We start from the raw sequence: 23,216 nt of genomic DNA, 5'->3' as shown, positions 1-23,216 counted from the left end.
GATGCTTGTTTTTTTAAAGTAATTTTTGTTTATAGGCCCATCAGTGCCCACTGCTGCTAGACACACAATGTTAAGGAAAAACACACACAGAGTAGGGAGGACTGGACATTTCTTATTCTACCAATTACACCATACATGAAAGGCAAAAAAATATATATATGCTTGTTATCTCATTTTTCTTCATTTAGTAGAACTGACTCATTATCAGTTGTAAGCAAAAATAAGTGTATTGTTACCTGGCTTTAACTTGACTTACAGGGTACAGGTAAATATTTGAGATGATGTGATAGACACATTCATCAAGGAAAACTCTAAAAGACAAGCATGATTTTATAAGTGCATGTTTTTTTCATGTGACATGGTAGCCATTGTTGAAGTCTCGCTTTTTACCATATTTACCGAAAACATTTTATGCTGTTTTCTCCTGATCAAATATGCTTATTTTATTCTTTGCTGAAGCCACAATAAACAGAAAGGCGGATATACCTTGAGTAAGAATTTCTCATTTTGAATGTGCTACATGTAATGCAATAAATGTACTGTAGTATTTTGCAGTAATTTAAAAACAGATCGAGCTACAGGGGCTACTGAGGAACTAATGCAGAACAGATGTGAGACTGATTCAATTCTGGAGACTTCTACAATGGTTATCACTGTGTGTGCATAATACAATTAAATATTTTCTCCTAAAATTGTGGTTTGTCTAGATGTATGAAATGCACCCCGCATGTGATATAATAGTGAATTTAATAATCAAGCTACTTAAAATATTGTTATGTAAATATATTTTATATAAATACTTTTTTCACCTTCCCAACAATTATCCGGTACATGGACAGAGAAACACCCCTTTAGATAGCATGCTTAGTTTATGTTTAATGTGAAGAGAGGTTATTCAGTTAGCAGTGATATAGGGTCAATAAAAATCATGTTAATTGTTTGGATAAGAAATAAAGTTTTTGCAGTGAAGAAGCAAAATATAATGTACATCTACTGCTACATTATATTGTAAGATCGAACTTTGCATCAATACCTATATACCTGAGAAGTGTTGTTAGATTACCAGATCTTTTCTCAAGCAAAACTAAAAAATAAATTAACAAAAAAAAAAAAACCCACTCTAAACTCTCAGGTGTGTTGGTGTCAGTGTGTGTGTCTTGACTCCTTCCTCTTCACGGTGCCTGTCTCTAAGTCAGATGTGTTTTCACCCCCTCCTCTCAGTGAACGACTCAAACGTTCAGTTCCTGGACCAAGATGATGATGATGACCCAGACACAGAGCTGTACCTCACTCAGCCGTTCGCCTGCGGCACCGCCTTCGCTGTCAGTGTGCTCGACTCCCTGATGAGTGCGGTGAGTTTTCAGGCGCACTCTTCACTCCCTGCGTTCGGGGGTTGTTTTTTTCAAAACCACTCGCTCAGAATAACACGTTTTACTTCCTCTTTGTATAATTGTCGTTTTCTCATTATTACTCCAGGGCCCATTTCAGTTTAGATGCTACAGGAGAGTAACACTCTGAGTTTAAGAAAGAGAAAGTGGAGAGAAGTTTCAAACTAAATACATGGAGATGCTACACCCATTGGGTAACAATTGCATATTGTTGCACTGGTAGAAACTGCAGGATGAAGAAGAGGAGCACGTGTGAAGTGAGTCAGACTGGAAAGATGGACCTGAGAAAACCTTTACTTCACTGGTGGTCATGACTGTGCTATTTGATAAATAATTCTGTTATTTCACCTGTCTCCATGTACTGAGGCTTATAGTTTTATGTGTTTTTTTTCCAAACATAGTTTCCATGAAAGAGAAGACGATCTCTGGACTATTAAGACCTTAGAGCAAGTGTAGATGAAAAACCTACTCCCTCAGTAGAGAAAAATGGGTTAAATTTATCGACTGGTTTCAGTAGCAGTGTTTTAGCATTTTAAGTAGGCAGAAGTTGGTAAATGAAATGTTACAGTACATTGATCACACATGCCTGCCAGCTCGGCTGACATCAAAAGGGAAATTGTTGGCGTCACTCCTCACCTTAAGTGTTATGAATTCAACTTTCAAGAGCCTTATTAGATCTTTTAACGAAGTAAGTGTTGAAGGTTAGCGTAATGGCGATGACACAAGGTTGGCTGGAACAGGCCAAAGAAACACTCTTTCATCTTTTGACAATGTCATCACAGCACAGGGAACGAGATAAAGGAGTAGGGAGGGGGAAAAATCCTCCTCTACACCTCATCCTCATTCACTCCCCTCCTCCTCTTCCTCCTACTCTCATGACCAACTGTGTTTTTCCCTTTGGGGCTGTGATGGCTTAATTCCAGCAGCCCTCTCAGTGAGTGAGGGGTTAGAGGGGCGTGCAGAGCTGAGCTGAGCAGGGAGTAGAGCAGGCCTCAGCTGTAGTCTGGCACTGGTCAGAGGTGAACCCAGCTAATGGACAGTGCTCATCCATCATGAGGCTCTGCAGGCCTGTCAGGGGCCCGGGGAGAGGAGCTGCCACTCTGGCCCGATTGCCGAGTGACATGGGCTGTCTTCACACGCTGCAAAAGCAGGTCCTGATCGGCTTGAAGGACAAGAGAACCTGACACCCGCAGAGCGCAGTCAAATCGTTGTTTCAGAAGGGAAGGCAGACATCATACAGAGTGTTCACAGAGGAAGGAGCAGTGCTGTGTTCAAGTACTGCTGTTTTTTATAGAACAGGAAGGGCCCAAATGTGCTGTGGTTATCAACATTTACCCGCTCAAATCTTATGAATTTATACAATTCAAACAGTGTATTTGTTGGTTCACCAGCTTCTACCACCAAAATAATGGAGGTGAATGGGATTTCATTTTTGTGCTTAAAGCTTTAGAAAATGAATTGTCCTTGTGATGTAGGATAAAGCTATCAACAGTTTTCATAGGGATCTTCTTTTTTTGTATAAAGGGGAAACTATAAATGATGACATCTGTGAATAATTCACTCTCATTTATCAATATTGTCCACACCACAAAGAATTTTCCATTCGCCTCCCAAACACGGACCACATCAGATGAATGGTGCACAAATATATAGTTTCCCATTGCCTGTCTCCTCATCTCCTAGTCAGTGTTATATGAAGAGACAGGTCAAGGATCGACGTAATAGGGGCTTTGCCGTCTTTCCGCATCCGCCACCTCCCAGAGTCTAATGGCATCTGCTTACAGATATCTCCTCTTTCTCCTCCCCAGACGTACTTCAATGATAACATCCTCACACTGATTCGAACGCTAGTCACAGGGGGAGCCACACCAGAGCTGGAGGCTCTGCTGGCTGAGGAGAACGCTCTCAGAGGAGGTTACAGCACGCCGCAGACACTGGCCAACAGAGACAGGTGTCGCGTCGCTCAGCTAGCCCTCTACGACGGGCCATTTGCCGACTTGGGGGTAAGTGGATGTTTAAGCAGAGATGACACGTTTTGGCACTAGCCAGCAGCACACATCTGGCCACCTCCGCTCCTCACGGTCCTTAATTCGATGTGAAGAACAGTGATCACGCAAAGCAGGCCTTAGTGGGTGGAGAGGGAAGAGAACAATGCGTACCACCAAGGAAATTCCAAGTTTAATTGGTTCCAACCTTGTTTTTACAGTTTTTTGTCATTGTTATACAGAACTTCCAATACTGAAGTAATTTTGTTTTTTTCTTGGATGAATTGTGGCACAATTTGAAAACACTGCTGACTGTTACAGTCTGCACGGCCAACAAATGCTATTCACTTGCAAGGAAAACACCCTCAGCAAAGCAGAACATTGAATTTACACTAGAACTTTACAGAGAATTACGCTCTCTGCCACTGCGCCAGATCATCAGGCTGACCTAACACACACTCACAGTGTCTTTGTTCCGTTGTTCACCAGGATGGCGGCTGCTATGGGGATTTATTCTGTAAAGCGCTGAAGACGTACAACATGCTGTGTTTTGGAATCTACAGATTAAGAGACGCTCATCTCAATGCACCAAGCCCGTGTACAAAACGGTACAATTACTGCCTTCGCTCTGCAGGATATCAACATTTTGATGCAATAATATATATAGATTTGTGTGTTAAAGTGTGTGTATAGTGTTGAATATATACATTTTTTAAAGGGTTTAATCTTCTCTGTATCACTTATTTCCTGGGCAGATATGTGATCACAAACCCACCGTACGAGTTTGAGCTGGTTCCCACAGACCTGATCTTCTGCCTCATGCAGTTCGACCACAATGCAGGCCAGTCCCGGACAAGCTTGTCCCACTCTTCCCACTCCTCCCATTCCTCCAGCAAAAAGAGCTCCTCCGTCCACTCCATCCCGCCCTCCAACCGGCAGAACCGCAGCAGTAAGACCCGGGAAGCCCGCGACAAACAGAAGTACGTGCGCTCACGTGTCCTCTATAGAGTTTTGATGTGCATGTTTAGTGTGTTATACCTGATTTGTAATTTATAGGTGTGTGTGTGTTTGTGTGCAGACTTTGGTGACACAATCACTGATAAATACTGTGTACTGTGTGTTTGTGGTGTGTTTGCGTGACTTGTGCTCTGCATCCATGCCCAGTGTTTGTGTGTTTCCTTCATAATCACCTGCATGTGGTCCTCACTCACATCACAGCAATCATTACATGACATTAACAAATTTATTCAGCCCGCTCTGTAGCACGCTGGGCTCATTTATTACACTCAGGATACTAAGACTTTTTTTTCTTACAAATTAAATTTACAGTATTGTAAACAGTGAAATTACTGTACTATTAGGTAAAGGCCTCATCCACAGCCAAATGAAATGACACAATACACCACAACACACTCAGTATGTTGTTTGGTCTACCTGTTGTATCTGTCCTAATATTAGTCGTTTTGTGTCTAACTCTTAATATTTGTGTAGTAAATAGCTGGTTGTTTGTTGCATATTTGTGCACATTTAGTGCACATGATCAGTACGTCTGGATCATGGATACTGTGGTTGACATACTGTAGTTGATTTTGACTATAAAGTACATTTGCCTCCTCATAAGCTCATCCCCCATTAGCAATGTTGATATTTTGTTATTCATGGTGCATCGGTACTGCTTTTATTGCATGACCATGTTGATAGCCCTCTTTAGCAGGCTCTTATTTCCTGTTCTGTTTATTATATAATTATTTCAAATTTGGTGAAATACATTTGACCAATATGTTTTATACTAACAAAATATATATATACATATTTACAGTTTGAATTTAAGTTTCATCTGGGAGAATAAAGTGGCTGAATTTTGAAATCGTGACATATTCTAAAAGCATGCAGATTTGTTACGAGAATTATCAAACGCTAGATGATAAGCCCTCAATACATCTTAAAATTAAGATGTATGATATAGTCTAAATACTGTAGTAAAAATATGTCAAACTTAGTTGAACTGGTAGCCACTTGTCAGTTGTGTATTGACTGTAAATACTACTCACTTACAGTAGATTACTTACCTTTCTTTTTGAAGTGCAACAAGGATGAATAGAATGGGCCAAGGTATGCAAGTTAACGATTCTGCATGACTTAGCAACCTTTACCTGGGGTTCTGATCATAACTATGTCCTCTGTGGACATTGTTATGGCGAGGGGAGTTTGTTTTTTTTCTTCTGTTCTTCAGATATTAAGTAAACCATGCCTCAGTTTAAGTTTTGCTTTCATCTGGAAAGCAAAATGTCTGCTGCTGCTCCTGCCTCCTCCCTGCCATGATCAGGACCATCTTCACACTGCATGAGGTTGAGACGAAATCCCCCCTCCCTTCTTTCTTTGTGCCTTTACCTCAGTTATTCTGATGATATGACTTTTCTTTTCTTCCAGAAGAATCCTTTTTTCCCACATTGTTTCTTTCTGTCATTTATCATGCCTTTTTTATGATTTATTTCAACTTGAGATGGTTTGCATTGTGTGAGAGGTCTGTGTGTTTGCGCATCTTCCCTCCTACTGAATGCATCAGATGACTGTAGCATACTTTGAGATGTCAGATTTATGCAGTACAGTAGTTTAATATTTGATTAGTATCAGAATAAAACACAACATGTTTCCCACCTGTGCGAACCCAGATCGTAGCTCACATGTAGGTCAGGCTGATTCAAATCCCCCTGATGCAGCCAAATTGCTTACTTCTTCACAGAACTTTAAGAAAGTGTGTCCAGCCCTGTGCCATCGGTCACACCAAGAAAGTGGGAGGTGTGACCAATTTAAAGTCTAAATTGAAGGGGGATATGAGCCTGTAAGTTTCCTTCTTGTAACCCTGTGCACCTGATATGGTGGTTTGAGGCGACATCACTAAGTTCACCGTATCAGCAGCAGACTCTGGAGAGAGATGGCAGACATCTTGCTTCACCTCAGGCACAATTCTACACATCAAATGCCTGTGCTGTAACACACGGCCCCGCAGCCTTAAGCTTGCTGACACACACATAAGCCCACTCACAAATGAATCTCCACACATGCAAGAAGCCTGCATGTACGTGAACACACATTCACCCGTATGCACACACACACACTCACACACACACACTCTCGCTCACACACACACACACACACACACGGTTTGCTCCACATAGGAAAGTTAAAATTTGATATTACAACTTCACCCAAAAGGAAGTGACATCTTGAATGGCATTGCAGATGCCTGTGAAGTGCTGGGAGAGAGTTTACAAACTTCTGACAGCTGGCATACACCCTTCCCTCTCCTCAGAAACAGTGCTCTCATAGCATACTTAAACATGAAGAGAACCTCTCCAAAATGACATATCCAAATCTTTCAAATCTCCTCTCTCACATAATGACTGTCAGCATGAGAGTAAGACTTACTATGAAATATGTCAGGTCACCCAAATTACAAAACATATATTTTCTGACTTAACTGAAGTTGTAAACAGCCATGCAGATTTTTTGTGGGAAAGTTTCAGGAGGACACCCATCACTGCAGCATTTGCAAAGTGGCCAGAAGGAAACCCAAAACACCTACAGGACTCCCAGACTGTGAGATACAAGATCCTCTGGTCTGATGAAGCCTCATGTTGCATCATGTCTGAAAGAAACCAGACAAGATGCTCAGACTGGTTGTTATTGTGGGAGTTTCCCACATCTCCTAACAGTATTTCTGGCACTCAGCCAGGTGACCATTAGGTTCATGCTTGCTCCTGATTGCTCAGTTTGGCCAAATAGCCACGTATAGAAAGAGCCCTGGTTGTTCCACACTCCTTCCATTTAAGAATGCTGCAGGCCACTGGGCTCTCAAGTGTTGCAGAAATGTTGTTGTAGCCCTACCAATATCTGTGGCAATATGATCCTGTCTCTGAGCTCTGCAGGAATCTCCCTCCACCTGATGGCTTGGCTGTTACTCTGATATGCTCTGTCAGCTGTGAGACCTTATATACAGACAGGTGGTGGATCTAATTAAGGTGTAGAAATGTCTCGAGGGGACACAGCTTTGAATTCTTACTATATGTCATTGTGATAATTTAGCTTTTCTTTTTTAATACATTTGTCCTCACACTGACAGTTTTCAAATGCACTGTGTAGTTCAGCTCAAAATCTGTAAATTGATCCAAAACAAGCAGAGGAAATTATGAAACCATGTTTTTGTTTTTTGTAATTTGGGTGAACCGACTTTGCAACACTTTAGTTTTGTGCTTTAAAATTAAAATCAAGTTATTTCTCCATGTACACTATAGACAGGGCCACTATGACCATGTAAAAATTGGCTCACTGCACCAGAACAAACTCATATCCGGCCTCACGGTTTGATGCTAATCACAATGAATGCCATGCAAATTTACCACTTAAACTGAGGCAGTTTGGTTGTGAATAATCCACTGTTACATACTTTTACAAACTAACTCTGCACCTTTTTTTTCTTCTTCCTCTCTCACCTTGTCCTCTTCAGAAAAGAAATGGTTTACAGATGAACCAGAAAATGCCTACCCACGGAACATTCAGATCAAGCCCATGAGCACTCACATGGCCAACCAAGTCAACCAATACAAATCCACTAGTAGTCTGATTCCACCAATCAGAGAAGTTGAAGATGAATGCTGAACACCAGGTTTTCTCGCCGACTCACCAGACATCTGTATGCTCTTTTAAAAGAGACGGGAAGAGATCACCAGTGGAGGAGGGATGATGATGAGGATGAGGATGAGGATGAGGATGAGGAGGATAATGATGATGATGATGACGACAGGGATGTTGAAGACTGACACATTTATCTTCACTCATTCTTCTAATCAAGGGTTTGACAGGAACCCAAACTGGAAGGGACCTCCTATGTGTATACCTTTAATGTTACTTCCATGCTCTTGGACATCGTTTTATTTATTAATGTATCCATAGAGATGTACATAATGACAATCAAATAAGGATTGTACAGCCCCTCCCCCCCTAGCACTTTTTGGAATTATTTTAAGAGTTGACAAAAAAAAAAAGTACTTCCTGTAATTCTTTGCAATAGTTCACCTCTTCGTGTGACCAGACTCCATGGCTAAGGTGACTGGTTGTTGGAGGATGAGGGTTGCAGCGATAAACTGATCGTATCATCTCCCAAAGATCCGCCCAGATGTTGAACCAGCTGGGTTCATCAAACTTCATATCTCCTGTCTGCTTCTGTTCTATTTGCACTAAAACTGAAAAAGTTTCTTTTGACAGAACAACTGGAACCATCAGACCCCCCCACCCACCCCGACCCCCAATAAAACGTCTCAGAGGAGATAAATGGAGGAAGGAAGGAAGGGAGGGAGGGAGGGCTGCTTGGCTTCGGAGGTATACTAATCTTCTTCTTAGGTTGTTACACATCATGCCATTGCTTATGGTTTGCTACTTCAACGTTGACTCGTCATGCTGAGTGAGAGCATTCCAGTCCTGCAGAACAAAAATCATCTCGCAAAACAGTAGTCTAAAAAAACTCAAGAGAACGGTGCAGCGTTGGCAACTGCTGGCTGAAAGAGAACCCTGTACCTACATGTCGTTCGCTGATACGTCGGATCATCAAGCCTGTGACTCTGTTTCAGCTCCTATCGCATGATATGTGCCTGAGCCCCCTCTATGACAGAAACAGTGCAGTTGATCCACCTGAATACATGAGGAGGACGAAAAACAGCCTGCACTGTCCTTCATGCGTTCAGGAGCATTTATGTACATGCTGTGTGTATGTGTGTGTGTGTGTGTGTATAATTATGTATGTGTGTGTGTGCATCACAGCCACTCATCCTTCTGGTGTTGCACTGATCAATGCCGTCAACACCCCCTCCCTCCTTCTCCTCCATCAGCTTGTATGTGATGGTGCACCTTTGACGGAAAAGCATGAGGGATCTTAGCTCAAAAAGTGAAAGCCATGGTAGAAAAGAAACAGTAGAATAATCTAGAGGATTTGGATCTAACAGAAACATTAAGTAAATCAAAATCCCAAACTATGATTGAGCCGAGCAGCAGCAGCCGTGGGCCCACCGCTAACGCTTTGCCGCCATATCTGCGGCAGAATTGGGATCACAAAGAAGAGTGGTGTATTTTCTGAATGTTTTGTCTGTTAACAAAAAGTTTCACGTCTGAGGAAAGAAATGCCACATATTGCATAAAAGTGGGCATCAATGGGTCCTCCTTTGATCGGAGCAACTGCCTGGCACAGGGTTGGCACAGAGGCAGTAAAGAGCTTGGATGTTCTCTGTTGCCAATCCAGATGTCATACGCCTCAAAAACTCTCAGGAGTTCAAGCTGCTTTGCTCGGTCCTCTAAGCAGAGGAAATGCTCAAACATAGTTGGGTCAAAATACAATGATGCCACAGACTGCAAATAGGACACTACCGAGGAACTAGTGTTCTATATGTCAGCCTGCGTGCAGCGAAAGTGTTTTGCTCATGATTAGGCACGAATAGATCCAAATCCAGCTGTGGTAGAGATGGCCAATTGAGGTGGTAGCCTTGTACTTCTGATACATGAACTTCATACAAGTATGTGTTTGGATTTATACATTTAAACATAATTATTTTGTATCCATGAACATAATCAATTTGTACTTATTTTTCTAGAAAAGAATCAAGTGAAAAGTTCTCTACTGTAGGAGATTAAAAGACTTCATCTTTGATTACAACTACATATCAAAGGATTTTCTGTTTGACTATATTATCACCATTTATTTCACATCATACTAAAACAAAAGATGATTTTACCCCCCTGCCCCCTCTTTAACAAACTGTTATCACGCTGGAGCGCATAAAGCTTAGACTAGCTTGCAGTGTGAAATCACCATCTTCAGCCTTGGCAGCTCAGTTCTGTTGAGTGCTTGTAGAAATAAATTACAGCTCATCTGAAGCCTCTTTTAGTTGCACAGATGAGCAGCATCTACTAAATAATGTGTCTACTACTAAGCATCCCTTGCTGTGAGCACGCAGACAGAACAATAGGTGTACAGGAATTATGTGTTGGGGCGGGAACTGTATTTAGATGGAGAGCAGATCAGAGTGGTAATAATAATGACAAGATCATAGAGTCGCTCTCTCTGTGTGCAAGCCAGAACTGAATGACCTTCATTAGATGTGTTTGACCTAAATTAGGTCCCTAGTGTGGAAGGAGAGCGCATACACTACAGCACAGTGTGCTGTTGTTTTCCACAACATATGACTTCAAATATGACAGGGAGTCGCTGTCTGATAATTGCAGTGATTCTCCTCTATAGACTGTAAAGGGAAAGTAATTATAAAAAAACAAAAAAAACAATTTTGGAATATGGAAAAAGAACTAATATTGTGCTTAATATGTTTGTGTAGATTCAACCCATTATATAGACCACCTTTCTTTCTCAAACAAAATGATCTGAGCTTCAATGTCCGTCTATTGGGTGTGGTGCAACTATACTGAAGCCTCATACACATTGTCCTGAAGTGAACTTTTGAACTGTGATTACATCGTTGTCACACTTTGTAGCAAATAGATTTCTTTTGAGAAAATATGTGAGTAAAATGTATGTATAATTGGGTTGTTAACGGCATACTTGCTAGCCTGAATAATTAAGGAACTATTAATATTTGATAATGGCAATGACTCATTATACATAGAATCGACAAACTGATTGTTATGTTGAGAAAAAAAAAGACAAATGTGTATTTTGCAAATGAAAGATCCTGAATTCTCTGAGAATGCAGGTTTGGTTGAAGTACTGTATGTGACACAAAGAAAAGTCAGGCGGAATTTGATCTGGTTTGTCAGCCATCACATAGATGGAAGGTAGCACCAATTCAGCAAAGCTTATCAAAAGAGAGAACATCCTTAATTTTCCTGTTTTTATTACTTTGTGTTATTGCAGGGTTTACATTCCATTTTGTCAGCTTGTCATTATCTGTCAGAATCTGTCACAACTGCTTCTTATTTGTTTACAGAGTATTTTTTTCGAGGAACTTAAACATAGCATTGTCCAGATATGAAAAACAGTACATGCTGCAAACTGGCATTAACATAAACTCAAAGTAATGCACCATTTGTTTTCATTACACTTGATTACTGTGCTTTTTCTACCTGAACCCTCATTGTGCGACTCATTTTGGCTGGCATTATCCACAACACTGGACTGAGATTTCTCTCCTTTCTACACCTTTGTCATATGTCTCTATTAGATGTTTCAGGTCTTTGCAGTGTATACCTCTAAAGTTCTTAGAGTGTTTTTTGAAGTGCCATGAAAAGAGTTTAGTTGAGCAAGCATCCTTCAGTCATTCAGGGACACAGGCTCGCCTTGAGGCAGCCAAGTCCATTTGTTTTCCACTGTGAGAACAGTGTCTGTACTGACATGGAGAACATCCAAGCCATCAATGCCTCCATGCCAGTATAGTGCCAGGCAGTGCAGAAGGTCAAGAGGAGGGCCCATATTAAGTCCCACTATTGCGAAAAGTGGCATTAAGGTGGCCGAAGGGGCAACTGGGGCAGTTAGATACCAGCCCTGGTCATTAAACCACACACGTCTCTGTCGTGTACTTGGTTACAGGTTATCAGACTATGTCGTGTTGTGTAGTTAGATATGGATGACTGAAAGATGCACATAGAGGCCCATGCCTGTAACATCAGATGTGTTGTTGTCATCCACTGAACAAATCAAAGACTATGATGCGTCATACGTTACTGTTACAGTATGTTGCATTATTTTTGTTAATCTATTTTTTGCTGTAAAGGATGGATATAATAACTTATTTGCTGGGAATTGTACTAGATATAATAGAATATATAATACTTATGGGGATGGGAGGTGGGTCTCAAGTCTTAATAATACATTAAAATTGCATTCAGCAATTTTTTTTTAAAGAAAAGTTGCAATTTTTGTTAATCTTTTTGGCTGCCTATCAGTTCAGGAAGAATTCAGGACATTGCTCTTACGTATCACAGATAGGATTTGTTGGCACATTGTCATTGCAGCAAACAGGAGTTTGACATAGCAGTCTAATTAGTTTGGATGTGTTCTTGATATGATGGACAAATCGATTATTTGATGGTGCTGAGTTGATCTACCTGACTCTGTCAAATATAATCTGCTGATAAATATACTGTCTTGTACAAAAAGTTTGTACATAGATTGTACATGGTTTCTTTTTGTATTTTCTCAAATTAAAATGGATGTATTTGTGTTCTAAAACTGGAAATTCTCGTCTCTTTCCTTATTTATTGCATTTTCCTCTAACATAGCCCTTTTCAGTCTCAGAAATTACCTGCTGGTTGAAGGTATTCGTAAGAATAAGAATATTTATTCAAGTAGTGTACTTGTAAATTCAAAGTACTAGTATTTTACCCTACTGTTTAGTTAATTTAATGGATTTTACAACTATACCTTCTAGTTGCTTTTTAATGAAGATTTTATCTGCAAAACATGAAACTTGGTTTGTATTTATCATTTGTAGACATAAAACTACATCAACATCACTTGAACAGTTAACACTGCCCTAACATATGGCAGCATTTCTTAAGTATGTTGCTGAAATGTCATCATAAAACATAACATTATTCAATTATTCACAATTCTATAGAATTGTATTAGGGCCTTTATATAATAATATATAGATATATTTGACCTTTTTACCCTTAAAAAAATTGTTATTGCTATATGGGTAACATTTGCACTACTACAGTACAGCTGTTTACTTGCGAGTGTCAGAAATCTGCATCAAACAAATGTCTTTACTCACCAACTTGTCTCCAGTGGTTTAACAACCTAACAGATGTTTTGCTTCTGTTTCTCTCCTTTATTTTCCTCTACTAAAGTTAGCAGGCTATCCAGCTTGCACCAGCCTGGTCAGACAGGCCATAAACAACCATACAACTGTTATCACATTTGATTCAAATGTTGCAGGGATATACGTAACACCACATTCTTCCAGCTTAGGAATTCTTACCCACTTAAAGCAGACAAAGCAAAAATACAGAGAGCTTGAAAAAATGGCAGAAATCAGGAGCTTGTGAATTACCCTGTTGTACATATGTGAGGTGATTATAGGTGACAATTTACCCTGCATTTTAAAAATGTAAATATCAGTGTATCCCTATGTCATGCCACCACTTCAGTGTATATACAACAAACAGGTACTGTAAGATCGCAATAGACTCCGTGCCTGACCTTGACTATCACCAGGGGAAGCCTAGGATGAATGTATATTGTATTTTACCAATCCCCACCTTGCAGAGAGGTCTGTGACCCCGTGGTCCAAGTCACACCGCCAATCCACTTATCCATTGAGCCTGGCATTAGTCTTGATTTACGTTTACTGACATGCTATTAGCTGCTCCATCACTTTCACCTGTCAGACTGTCAATCAAAGGGGATCCACAGTGATGGGTGGGAATAGCATTCGAATCACATCCTGTCCACTGCGGCTCGTATATCTTCACGGAGACGATGACAGCAGATGAGCAAAGGACATCATACCAGGTATCTCGCTGTGCTGTCATGTCACCGCTGTGAATGTTTGCGCATCACATCAGGATGTGTAGCATCTTAATGTGGATTGGGTTTATAGATACAGTTATTCCAGGGCCAAATGATAAACTGAGAGACTAATCCTCCTCCCCCTGTTGGAGCTTTATAATATGTCTAAGTAAAGCCGGGCATTGATAAGCATGTCATTTAACAGTGCCCAAGTTGAAGCTATTTTAACCTTTATGTAGCTAGTCCAGTAATTCTCTAACTGAAATAATCTGCTTCTAGATGCACTGCATTAAATACTGTGGCGTCTGTGTCAAGGGTACTGAGATATCTCCTGAGAATCCTTCAAATATCATGAGCAGCACCAATTCTGAGGTGTTATGATGAGGTAGGACGACTTCTCAGACGACTCACTCCCCTCTTATAGCAAAAAAAAACAAATCAGTGGACATCTTATGAGTCTCTGGGTCTTCCTCCTCCTCCTCCTCCCACCCCCTCCTTCTCCACCGCGATCCTCAGCTGAAGTGTGCAATTTCACACTCCAACGTCAAACAAGCTGGTCAGAAGGAGAATGTATGACCCACCCTGGCATTTGTCCTCATTTCTCTCTCAAATGTGCAAACACTATTACCCTTGGGTTATCTTAAGTGGTGTGGTGAAGATTCGCAGCCTCTCCTCTCTCCTCCTCGCCAGACACACCATCAAAACACGACAAGCGGCAGGGACCAAGCGGGGGTAAAAGACAGAGCGAGGCAGAGGGGGGAAAGCGATGGAAATGGAGCAGATGTTTGTGTGGCTGTTGATTTGTGGCCTGATAAGGGTGCTACAGAGGCAGCTGGAATTGATGGCTTGTTAGTGAGGACGGGCCCCTGTGTGAGATGTTTTCAAAATGATTGATTTACAATAAAGTGGCTCCGGGTGTGTGCATGCAGGCAGAACTGATGCAGATCGATCCCACTGAAATTGATTGATCAGCCATTTAGCCTGGCAGTGTGTTTACCAAACGAAACTGAGCAGGACTCTCCTTTAGGCATCTCTACCCCCATAAAGCAAAGGAGAAATGCCACCTCTGGGCCTGTCTCATTGCTCTGGCGGTGGCAGCAAAAACAAGCCATATCAGAATATGAGCCATAAAAATGTAATCATACAGTGAGAAATACTGGCATAAACGTTTACGATTGTGTACTTTATTCCGCTATCAACGTGTCCTTCTGTGACTTGGAGATACTATGCCTTTAAAAATAATGACTTACCTGCTCTATGCAAGCAGGGAAATACTGTTTGCCTTATCACAGTGTCACATTGAGCCTTTCAGGGGGGAGGCATAGAAATAACTAATAACGGTGGATTTCAGTAAACAAGCAGCTTGTTCTCAGCCACACTTACAGCTGACACCACAACAACCTTTACCTGTTTTAGTACAGCCGAGATGACTATCATACATAATGTAGAGTGGCCATCAAGTGTTAAAGTGCAGCATCTGTGGGCAGTGTCTTTAGCAATTTTTCCAAACAGCGCACACAAGGGTTTCCATGTAGATTTTACAAAGGGTTGCACAGATGGATAAAGCACAAGGACAATGTTTACCGTGTGACCTCGCTGACTTCCTCCCTGCCAAAACAAACCTCTCCACCACTCTGCTAAGGACTTAAATCACCTGTCCTCAGACACCTCATCCTGTTATTTGGATAATTGCCAACAAGAGCAAGCTTTTCCATTCTCACAATGGCATGCAGTGGCCCCATCATGTTCCTTATTAACAATTTTACACACTTGGTCGCAGCGAGAGGGTGTCAGAATGCCAATAATATTTACCGTCTGCTGTGCGGGCTATTCAGGGGAGGCTGAGTGTTTCTGATTGCCCTGACAGAGGCTGACAGGAGCCTGAACCTGAGATCCCTGCAAATCGACTCAGCAGAGTGTCTTCTTCTTCTTCTTCTTAAGGCAGCAGGGTGCGCCCGTGGCCATGAACCAGGTGATGGAGCACCACACCGTTCATGTGCTACTGGCTGAACACAAACAAAGGCAATCTTTCCCCCTCATCTTTAAACCATGCACTGGCTGATAGAAGATCATAATTCATACACAAAATCCTTTGCCGCTAAACCTCCAAGATTAGACTTGACATCAGATCAAGGAGGAGAATGGTAGAAAAATGTCAGAGTTTAAAAACAGACCTTTTTCTGAAAGATTTAAAATGATCTTTTGATATTTGTAAAATGATATTTTATTCTTCTCTGTATATAATAAATTGTCCATTTAGATGTCATTATGGGTCATTTGCTACATCAATGAGCTACAGTGTTTAATATTATTATCCAAAAGAGCTGAGAGGCAGGTAAATGAAATGGCTGTCTTGGGATTATTAAGCCTTCTCAATCAGTCCATCTAGTCTGTAATGATTTCCATAACACTGATGTGAAAGATGTTGACACCAGTTATAGACTTTCCCTTTGACCTCTGACACATTTTGACTGGAAGTGTTAAACATCACATTGAAGGCACAGCAAAGCACACACACACACACACATGTGGTTACGCCGCATCACCTCAAACATATCTATATCAATACATATGACTGCAATTGTGTGTAAGAGACAGCTTTGTGTGTGTATGTGTGTGTGTGTGTGTGTGTGTGTGACAGAGACAGAGAGCGACAGTGAGAGAAAAAGAGTGATCCGAAGACTGAGCGCTGTCCCAATTCAGCCGTGATAATAGTTTCCATGACGATGAGGCATGCTCAGCGCATCAGTTGTGGCCCAGATAAACAGTGATCCTTTACGAAAACAAGAAGGTCATTACAGCAGCTTGTCAAATCAATGCCCAGTGTGTCCAAGTTGATTAAGACATCTCCCCTCAGCTCTGACACCCCGTCAATAGCAGCAGGCGCACAATGCTGTGGCGGGTGGGGGGATGGTAATGTCTAGGGTGGAGGATTTGTGTGTGTGTGTGTGTGTGCGTACGTGCGTGCGTGTTGGAGGGTCGTGGGGTTTGTGTGTGTGAATGGGTAGGTGGGGAGGTGGTGGGGGGGGGGTGCTACTCCTGCTCTTTCACTTGTTCCGCACACACACATACACACACCTACGCAAACACACGCACAGTACTCAGATGATTGGAGTGAAATACCCATCAGTCAGGGAGCCGAGGTGGACTAATGATTCCCTGTGCTGCCTATTAGAACTACATGACAACTCAATCCTGCTCATGGAAAGAGAAATGGAGGAGAGAGAAGGGTGGGATGGGAGGGGGGAGGCAGGGGAGGAGGGGTGAATGAAGAGACAGAGGAGGAGAGGAAGAAAAGAAAAAGTGACCTTGTAGCAGCATCATTTGAGGCTGAATTAAATTGGCAAGAGCAGCTAATCTTTACCTGGGGGCGATTAACAGAATTAAAGGAGAACAACAAAGGCACAGAGGTTGGCTTTTCTCTTTTTTCCTGCCTGCCACTGCCATTTGTAATTTGTGTTGAATGTTCTCTTCTGGAAAAGTTGGTGAATCTTCTTCGCTGAGCTCGCTGCTGATGGTGGTTGGATATTCTCCCTGACAAACAATAGCAGTCTTGTCAGTTTGTAGAAGGCTGTCATTATAAATGCTGCTTATCATGAAATCGAGATAATGTTTCTCGAATCAGGCAGCTTTGGTTGCCATGGTGCAAATCATTATCAATATTACTAATAATACACAGGGATTCATTTAATTATTTAATTATTTGTTTAAAACACACAAAAACAAACACACACATACCATGGAAATAAGGTGGAGAACAGTTTTCCCCTATTATAAAATAATGGGCTGTGATTAGCAAGAAGTGAATTAGTTCAAGTTTTGCCTCTGCACATAGTCTCATAGCCCACCCTCTTCTCACAGGCTAATCAATATGTTTGGAAAGACAGACAAGGTTAGGTTTATCAGCCTGTGCGTGTGAGAGAGAAAAAACATTGCTAATACCCAAATGTGAAGGTTCACGGCTGAACTTTACCCACACATAGAAGAGAAGTAGCATAACAACCAATAAACCTTTAGCTCAGGGACATTCAAACTGACTCCAGTGAGTAGATCAATATTTTGTGCTATTGGCATTTAATCACCATATGCATATTTGAAATGGTGGATGATTTGTATAGTTTGTTGTGAGAACAACTCTACTTCTCTGAAGGAGCCTAATACTTAACTTTGTAGAAGTACAAATTATGGTCCACACACAAAAACAAATAACTTCAACTATATGTTTTTATACATTAGTCCAGATTTTGATCAGATCTCCATGTTCCGCAGAGGACAAATCCATGTGACCTTGGGGATCCCGACTTTTTCCTCTCACATCATTAAGAGGTTGACATTTAATGAATTAATAATGAATTCCCCTTTAGGGCTTAATAAAGTCATCCTTATTCTTATTTGCAAAATTAAAGTCAATCCTAGCAATCAGCAAATGTTAGCATGGTGACACGCTACGTAATGTGGTGTGCATGGTAAATAATATTGGCTACATACTGAACATGGCAACATTTTAACAATGCATGGAATTTTAGTTTGTTGACATAGCGTGTAGCTCAAAGCGGGTGTACAGAGAAGCTAGCAAGGTGGTATTTCAAAATGCGTAATGATTACAAGCAATATAATCTATTAATTTGCTGACAACATTTTCTTTCGCAAATTAGCTTCATGTATATATTTCTAGACTTAGTTATTTCAGTGAGTAATGTGATGTGTGTGTGTATTTTATTCAGTATTTACCTTTAGGCAATTGTTGCAGAAATTCAGCAATGATAATTGTGTTTTAAATCAATTTCACACATTACAAGTAGCTCCAATTTGCTTCACTACAGAAGACAAATAAAAGTCAATAAGCTACCTTTAAATGCTAGAGAACAAAGCATACCTAAAACATGAGCTTCCCACAGCTGACCACCAATATTACTTCCATAAAAGTAAGATGAGCTGCAGTAAATTGCAGCTCACCTGCCATCTTTGAATCACGATGCTAACTGCAGCATTCATGATTCAAGGATTTCATTTGTGCTAAGCTATACCCCGGGGAGGTGGGCTGGATCTCCATGTCTTTAAGAATGGCCCCAGAACAGATCTCCCTCACCTCTTCCTCACCATTAGTCACTGCCGTGTGTCAAAAATCGACTGCTTCTGTATGTCACTGTCATCGGCCAAGGCCAAGTCGAGCCATTTGAGAGGCTGCCCTCCAGAGGACCCCAGAGATAGGATCAGAGCGCCGCAGCAAATACCACAAAGTCTGACACACACGCACAACACACTCCTCCCTCAGGTCACACTACTGTGGGGCCCATAATGTGTGTATTCATATGAAATGTATGACTATTGTTTACAGTTCAAAGACATTAGCGGGAATATTCTCCTGTGTTTTTAAGTGAGGAGTGTCATTTCGGAACCCGCCAAGGTTCCCATGACGATCCAGATCCAGTTGTATGAAAGAATGTGATATTACTGAAACTGAAGATGCACATCACTTTGCTCAATGTACAGTACACTGTATTATCTTGTGCCTCAATGGAGTAATACAGAATTGCCCATGTGAGAAAATCATCCATCTCTCCTGAGGGCGTTTTCTGGTTCTTGTTCATGTCCAGTTGTCAGATAAACATACACACACAAACACACACAGGCACACACTCTCAGCATCTCCACCCTCAGGACCTGGAGAAAAGTAGTAAATGCCAGTATTTCCAGGAATTTCCATTGAAATGTTTGATTGTTCAAGTCAAGCATGTAAAATCAATGGCTGATGCTTTGTGTCATGTTAAGTATGGCTGTAGGGCCTTAGGGTGTGAACATTAAAATGCAAACATTACATGCCCTCTGCCATACCATTCTGTATAATTACTGTATGTTCTCTGCCAAATGAATGTGGTTGCTGTTTTAATGATGTAGCTGAAGCAATAAGGGAGAAAGTGTCTACTTTAATATTCATCTGACAACATGCAGCCACTGTAAAGTATTGTATTTTTACATGTTTCTTCTATGTAAATGTGTTTTGAAAAGAAAATTTAGAGAAAGTGATTATACATCAGGAACAAAGAGTCAAAATTTCACTCCAAAATTGCATCAAACAGTGTTTCACTTCAAAACAAAAACGTGTTGCATTGTTGTTGTACAATATTTAGCACTGACACTGACAATAATTAATATTCATGAGACTGCGACTTTGCAGCCCCTCAGGATGGTTAAATTAATTATGCTAACAGGGTCATTTAACTGCTTTATTCAAAGCAAGCAATTCTCGTGCAATAAATGACACAATAATTACGCACACAATCTAACAAGAGGACAGTGACAAGTGGAGGAGTGACACACTCATCTCCATAAAGTACAAAGAACACATTTATACGCACGCACACACACAACAAACAACAAAAAAGTAAGATCGGCACAGGCAAGATGAAAGAATAACAAAAACCACCTAACGGTTCTACATCCGCTGCAGCCTTTCTCTTTATGAGTAGTAAATATGATTTGTTACCACGTGTTATTATTTAGCGTTATTCATCTTCTCTGTCAGTGCACACAGAGGGGTAATAGAAATGCCAGCAAGGTGGCTGATTTACTTAGTAAAATTTTCATCTCAAGGCTTGCAAGGCATGATTGGAGTCTGAGAGTAACGGGAAATCATGCATTATGTAGGCGAATCTGACACGACCTTGAGACTTCTCAGCACAGACCATATATTACCATCAGAGCGACCTTCCCATCCCGAAGATACATCTGATGTGTTTAAGGCTGTTTTACAATGCATTAGGAGGGCTTTACATGTGCTGAGCTCACTTTATTTGCTCATACATTTCACAGGAAGAGTTTAGTGTCAGGCTGATGGGGACCATTCCCAGTGACTGAGTCACTTGTCGAGACAAATGAGCCCGTGAAAACAGGCAGAGGCGGTGGATAATAAGCATTTCAAAGCAAATTCCCCACTTTTCACTTTTTGTTTCCCTCTACTATAAGAGCAAATTTTCTATTCAGTGAACCCTTGCTGATTCCAGCTCATCATGTATTCTCACCTGCTGCGATTGATTGATCTGCATCTTGAAGACAGAGAATGGATGTAGTTTTTCCCACCAAGTGATGGGAGGTCAGGATCAATATTCTCATTGTTGGTTAAGCTTTTGCAACCTTTAGAATATCATCTTCAATCGATCTCTCTCACATAATTGTCTACATTTTCAAATCAAGTTATTTTTTGTCTTTTGTGTGTGCCAATGACATTTGAAATGCCTCGCGGTCTTGATATTTGACCCCATGAAATGCCCAAGGTAAAGTGCACCAAACAGATTCATTAGCATGTTATAGTTATTGTCCAAGTCTCCCACTCTCTGCTTTTCACCCCTGTGCTATAAACATGTGGTGTGAGTGAGGCCCTGTTGTATTTCCATATAAAAAGCCCCATAATTACAGGGGGGGATGAAGACGGTTGTTCCTCTTATCAGAGGAAATGATAAGGGAGTACCAGGCCCTGTGAAAGAACAGAGTCCATTTTGATATAATTGGCAGTGGAATTATTTATGACATTAATTGCCACATTATCGACTGGCTGTCAGCTCCTGTGTCAGTCTGTCCATCTTTCTTAGCAGAAAGAGCCAGCTCAGCCTGCTGCCCACTGACAAGCTAATTACTACAGCACAACCCTGAATGACAAATGTTACTCATCTAAGACCAGGCCAGGAAATAAGGGCCACTCCCCCCCCTTCAGCTTCGCTGGATGGAGTGAGACAGCAGCGTGCTGCCAAATGTCTTCAGGTGCAGGAGTGAAAGAGTTTGCTTGTCACACAGAGTGAGAGAGAGTGTGAGGGAGGAGGAGGAGGGGGGAGGAGAGTTTTCTAGAGCCAGGGGGACAGTTAAATCTAAATCTCACCCCATCCTGTTCGCTGCTCTGCTATCAGTGGCCAGTTGTCACTCATAAAGACAAGTCCTTTTTTTTTTTATCCTTCTGCCGTCTTGTAAATTTGCATTAGCTCATGCCAATCAGTCATCGGGCTGTGGGCTGATGGGAAGTGACGGGGTGATTGGTCCTTAGTTCTTCTGACAGTGAGTCAGACACCAGTGTGCCTTTTGGGGAGGTGAATCCTGCTGTACAACCAGTGTAATATAGAGCACAGACGTTATTACATATTAAATACATACTCAAAACCACAGATGATTGCTCCTGTGGGGATAATAAAGACTGTTTGAACTTTGAACCTGAAATTGTTGCAATATTTGGTTACTACTGTATTACTGTACATATGATATATACATTTGTACCCGTTTCAATGTAAAAAAAAAAAAAAAAAAAAAAATTCAAGCGTCTTTGAGCACTTGTAAAAGCGCGTTATAAATAAAATGTATTATTATTATTATTATTATTATTATTATTATTATTATTTTACGCTTTGTTTTGTTGAATAACTGGATCCATAATCAAAATACTAACTTTTTTTAAACAAAATAACATTCATACTGTTTTGTCCCTTCTCCAAAGTGAATGCACTTCACACTCAAAGCCCATAATGAAATCAAATAAAAATTTAGTAGTAAAAAAAATCATTTTGGTTTTTATTATGTTTACTGTCACAGTCACATTGTATTTCTAAGATTCTTTATGACAAGCAAATTGAAAGCAAGAACAAGAATTCACCACTGACATCCAGCTGTAGTTCACACAAGCATGGATACACACTGACGATATGTTGGAGTTATACCTTCTTTTTGAGTCCACACACACACACGCACACATGCACAGAGTGGCTAGCAGAGGAGCCTGCAGGGCTACTATAGCAGAATGTCACTGATCTGCCCTGATGAAGTGGCATGCCATTTGTTCAGCCAGGAAGTTCCCAAGGAGCAGCAGTAGTGACAGAGATGAGGGTCAAGGAGTGCATCGCCTACAGGTAGATCTGTGGATCATACCTTAATTAATCTACTGTCCGTGAAGCCAGGCTTCCCATTCATCCCCATCGCATGCACAAAGGCGCATGTCAAGCATATGTCAACCCGCTCTGGCACTCTCCGCCCATCCCATAATGCAGTTTGTGTTGGTGTGGCAGCTCGGGATGCGTCCCTGACGAGGATAGGAAGTGACACACACCAAACTCGGTGTGTCCCCCAGCCAGCTCCGGTGGCTCGGGGCCTGTCAATTCCAGCTCCGTCAGTGGCACTGGCTCAATGGCAGTGCCTGTGACACATGTCACAAAGTTTTAAATGTCTGCTCTTTTCAGCAGGATGGCTGGGCGCGCGCCGCAGCCAGGGGAAGGATGACATTTTGTGTCGTGCGGGGGGGAACTTGTTGTGGCTCCCCTCTTCCTGCCTCCTCCGGCTGTCAGCCCCAGTTTC

The 23,216-nt window shown here is 41.3% G+C and overlaps 1 protein-coding gene across 2 annotated transcripts in view; it reads left to right on the top strand.

The window, feature by feature from the left end:
• The window catches only part of kcnma1a (potassium large conductance calcium-activated channel, subfamily M, alpha member 1a), a 133,686-nt gene extending 121,175 nt beyond the window's left edge, over positions 1-12,511 (top strand). For both annotated transcript variants that reach the window (XM_083988341.1, XM_083988342.1), the window contains 6 exons: positions 1,222-1,352; positions 3,197-3,391; positions 3,863-3,981; positions 4,129-4,353; positions 5,457-5,485; positions 7,881-12,511. In XM_083988341.1, the coding sequence (XP_083844467.1) occupies positions 1,222-1,352; positions 3,197-3,391; positions 3,863-3,981; positions 4,129-4,353; positions 5,457-5,485; positions 7,881-8,032 (851 nt within the window). In that variant the 3' untranslated portion in view covers positions 8,033-12,511. The remainder of the gene's footprint in view (positions 1-1,221; positions 1,353-3,196; positions 3,392-3,862; positions 3,982-4,128; positions 4,354-5,456; positions 5,486-7,880) is intronic.
• Positions 12,512-23,216: the final 10,705 nt, after the last annotated feature.

Source organism: Trachurus trachurus (genome assembly GCF_905171665.1).
Source record: "Trachurus trachurus genome assembly, chromosome: 15".
NCBI classification, from domain to species: Eukaryota; Metazoa; Chordata; class Actinopteri; order Carangiformes; family Carangidae; genus Trachurus; species Trachurus trachurus.
This window is presented reverse-complemented; position numbering and strand designations above follow the sequence as displayed.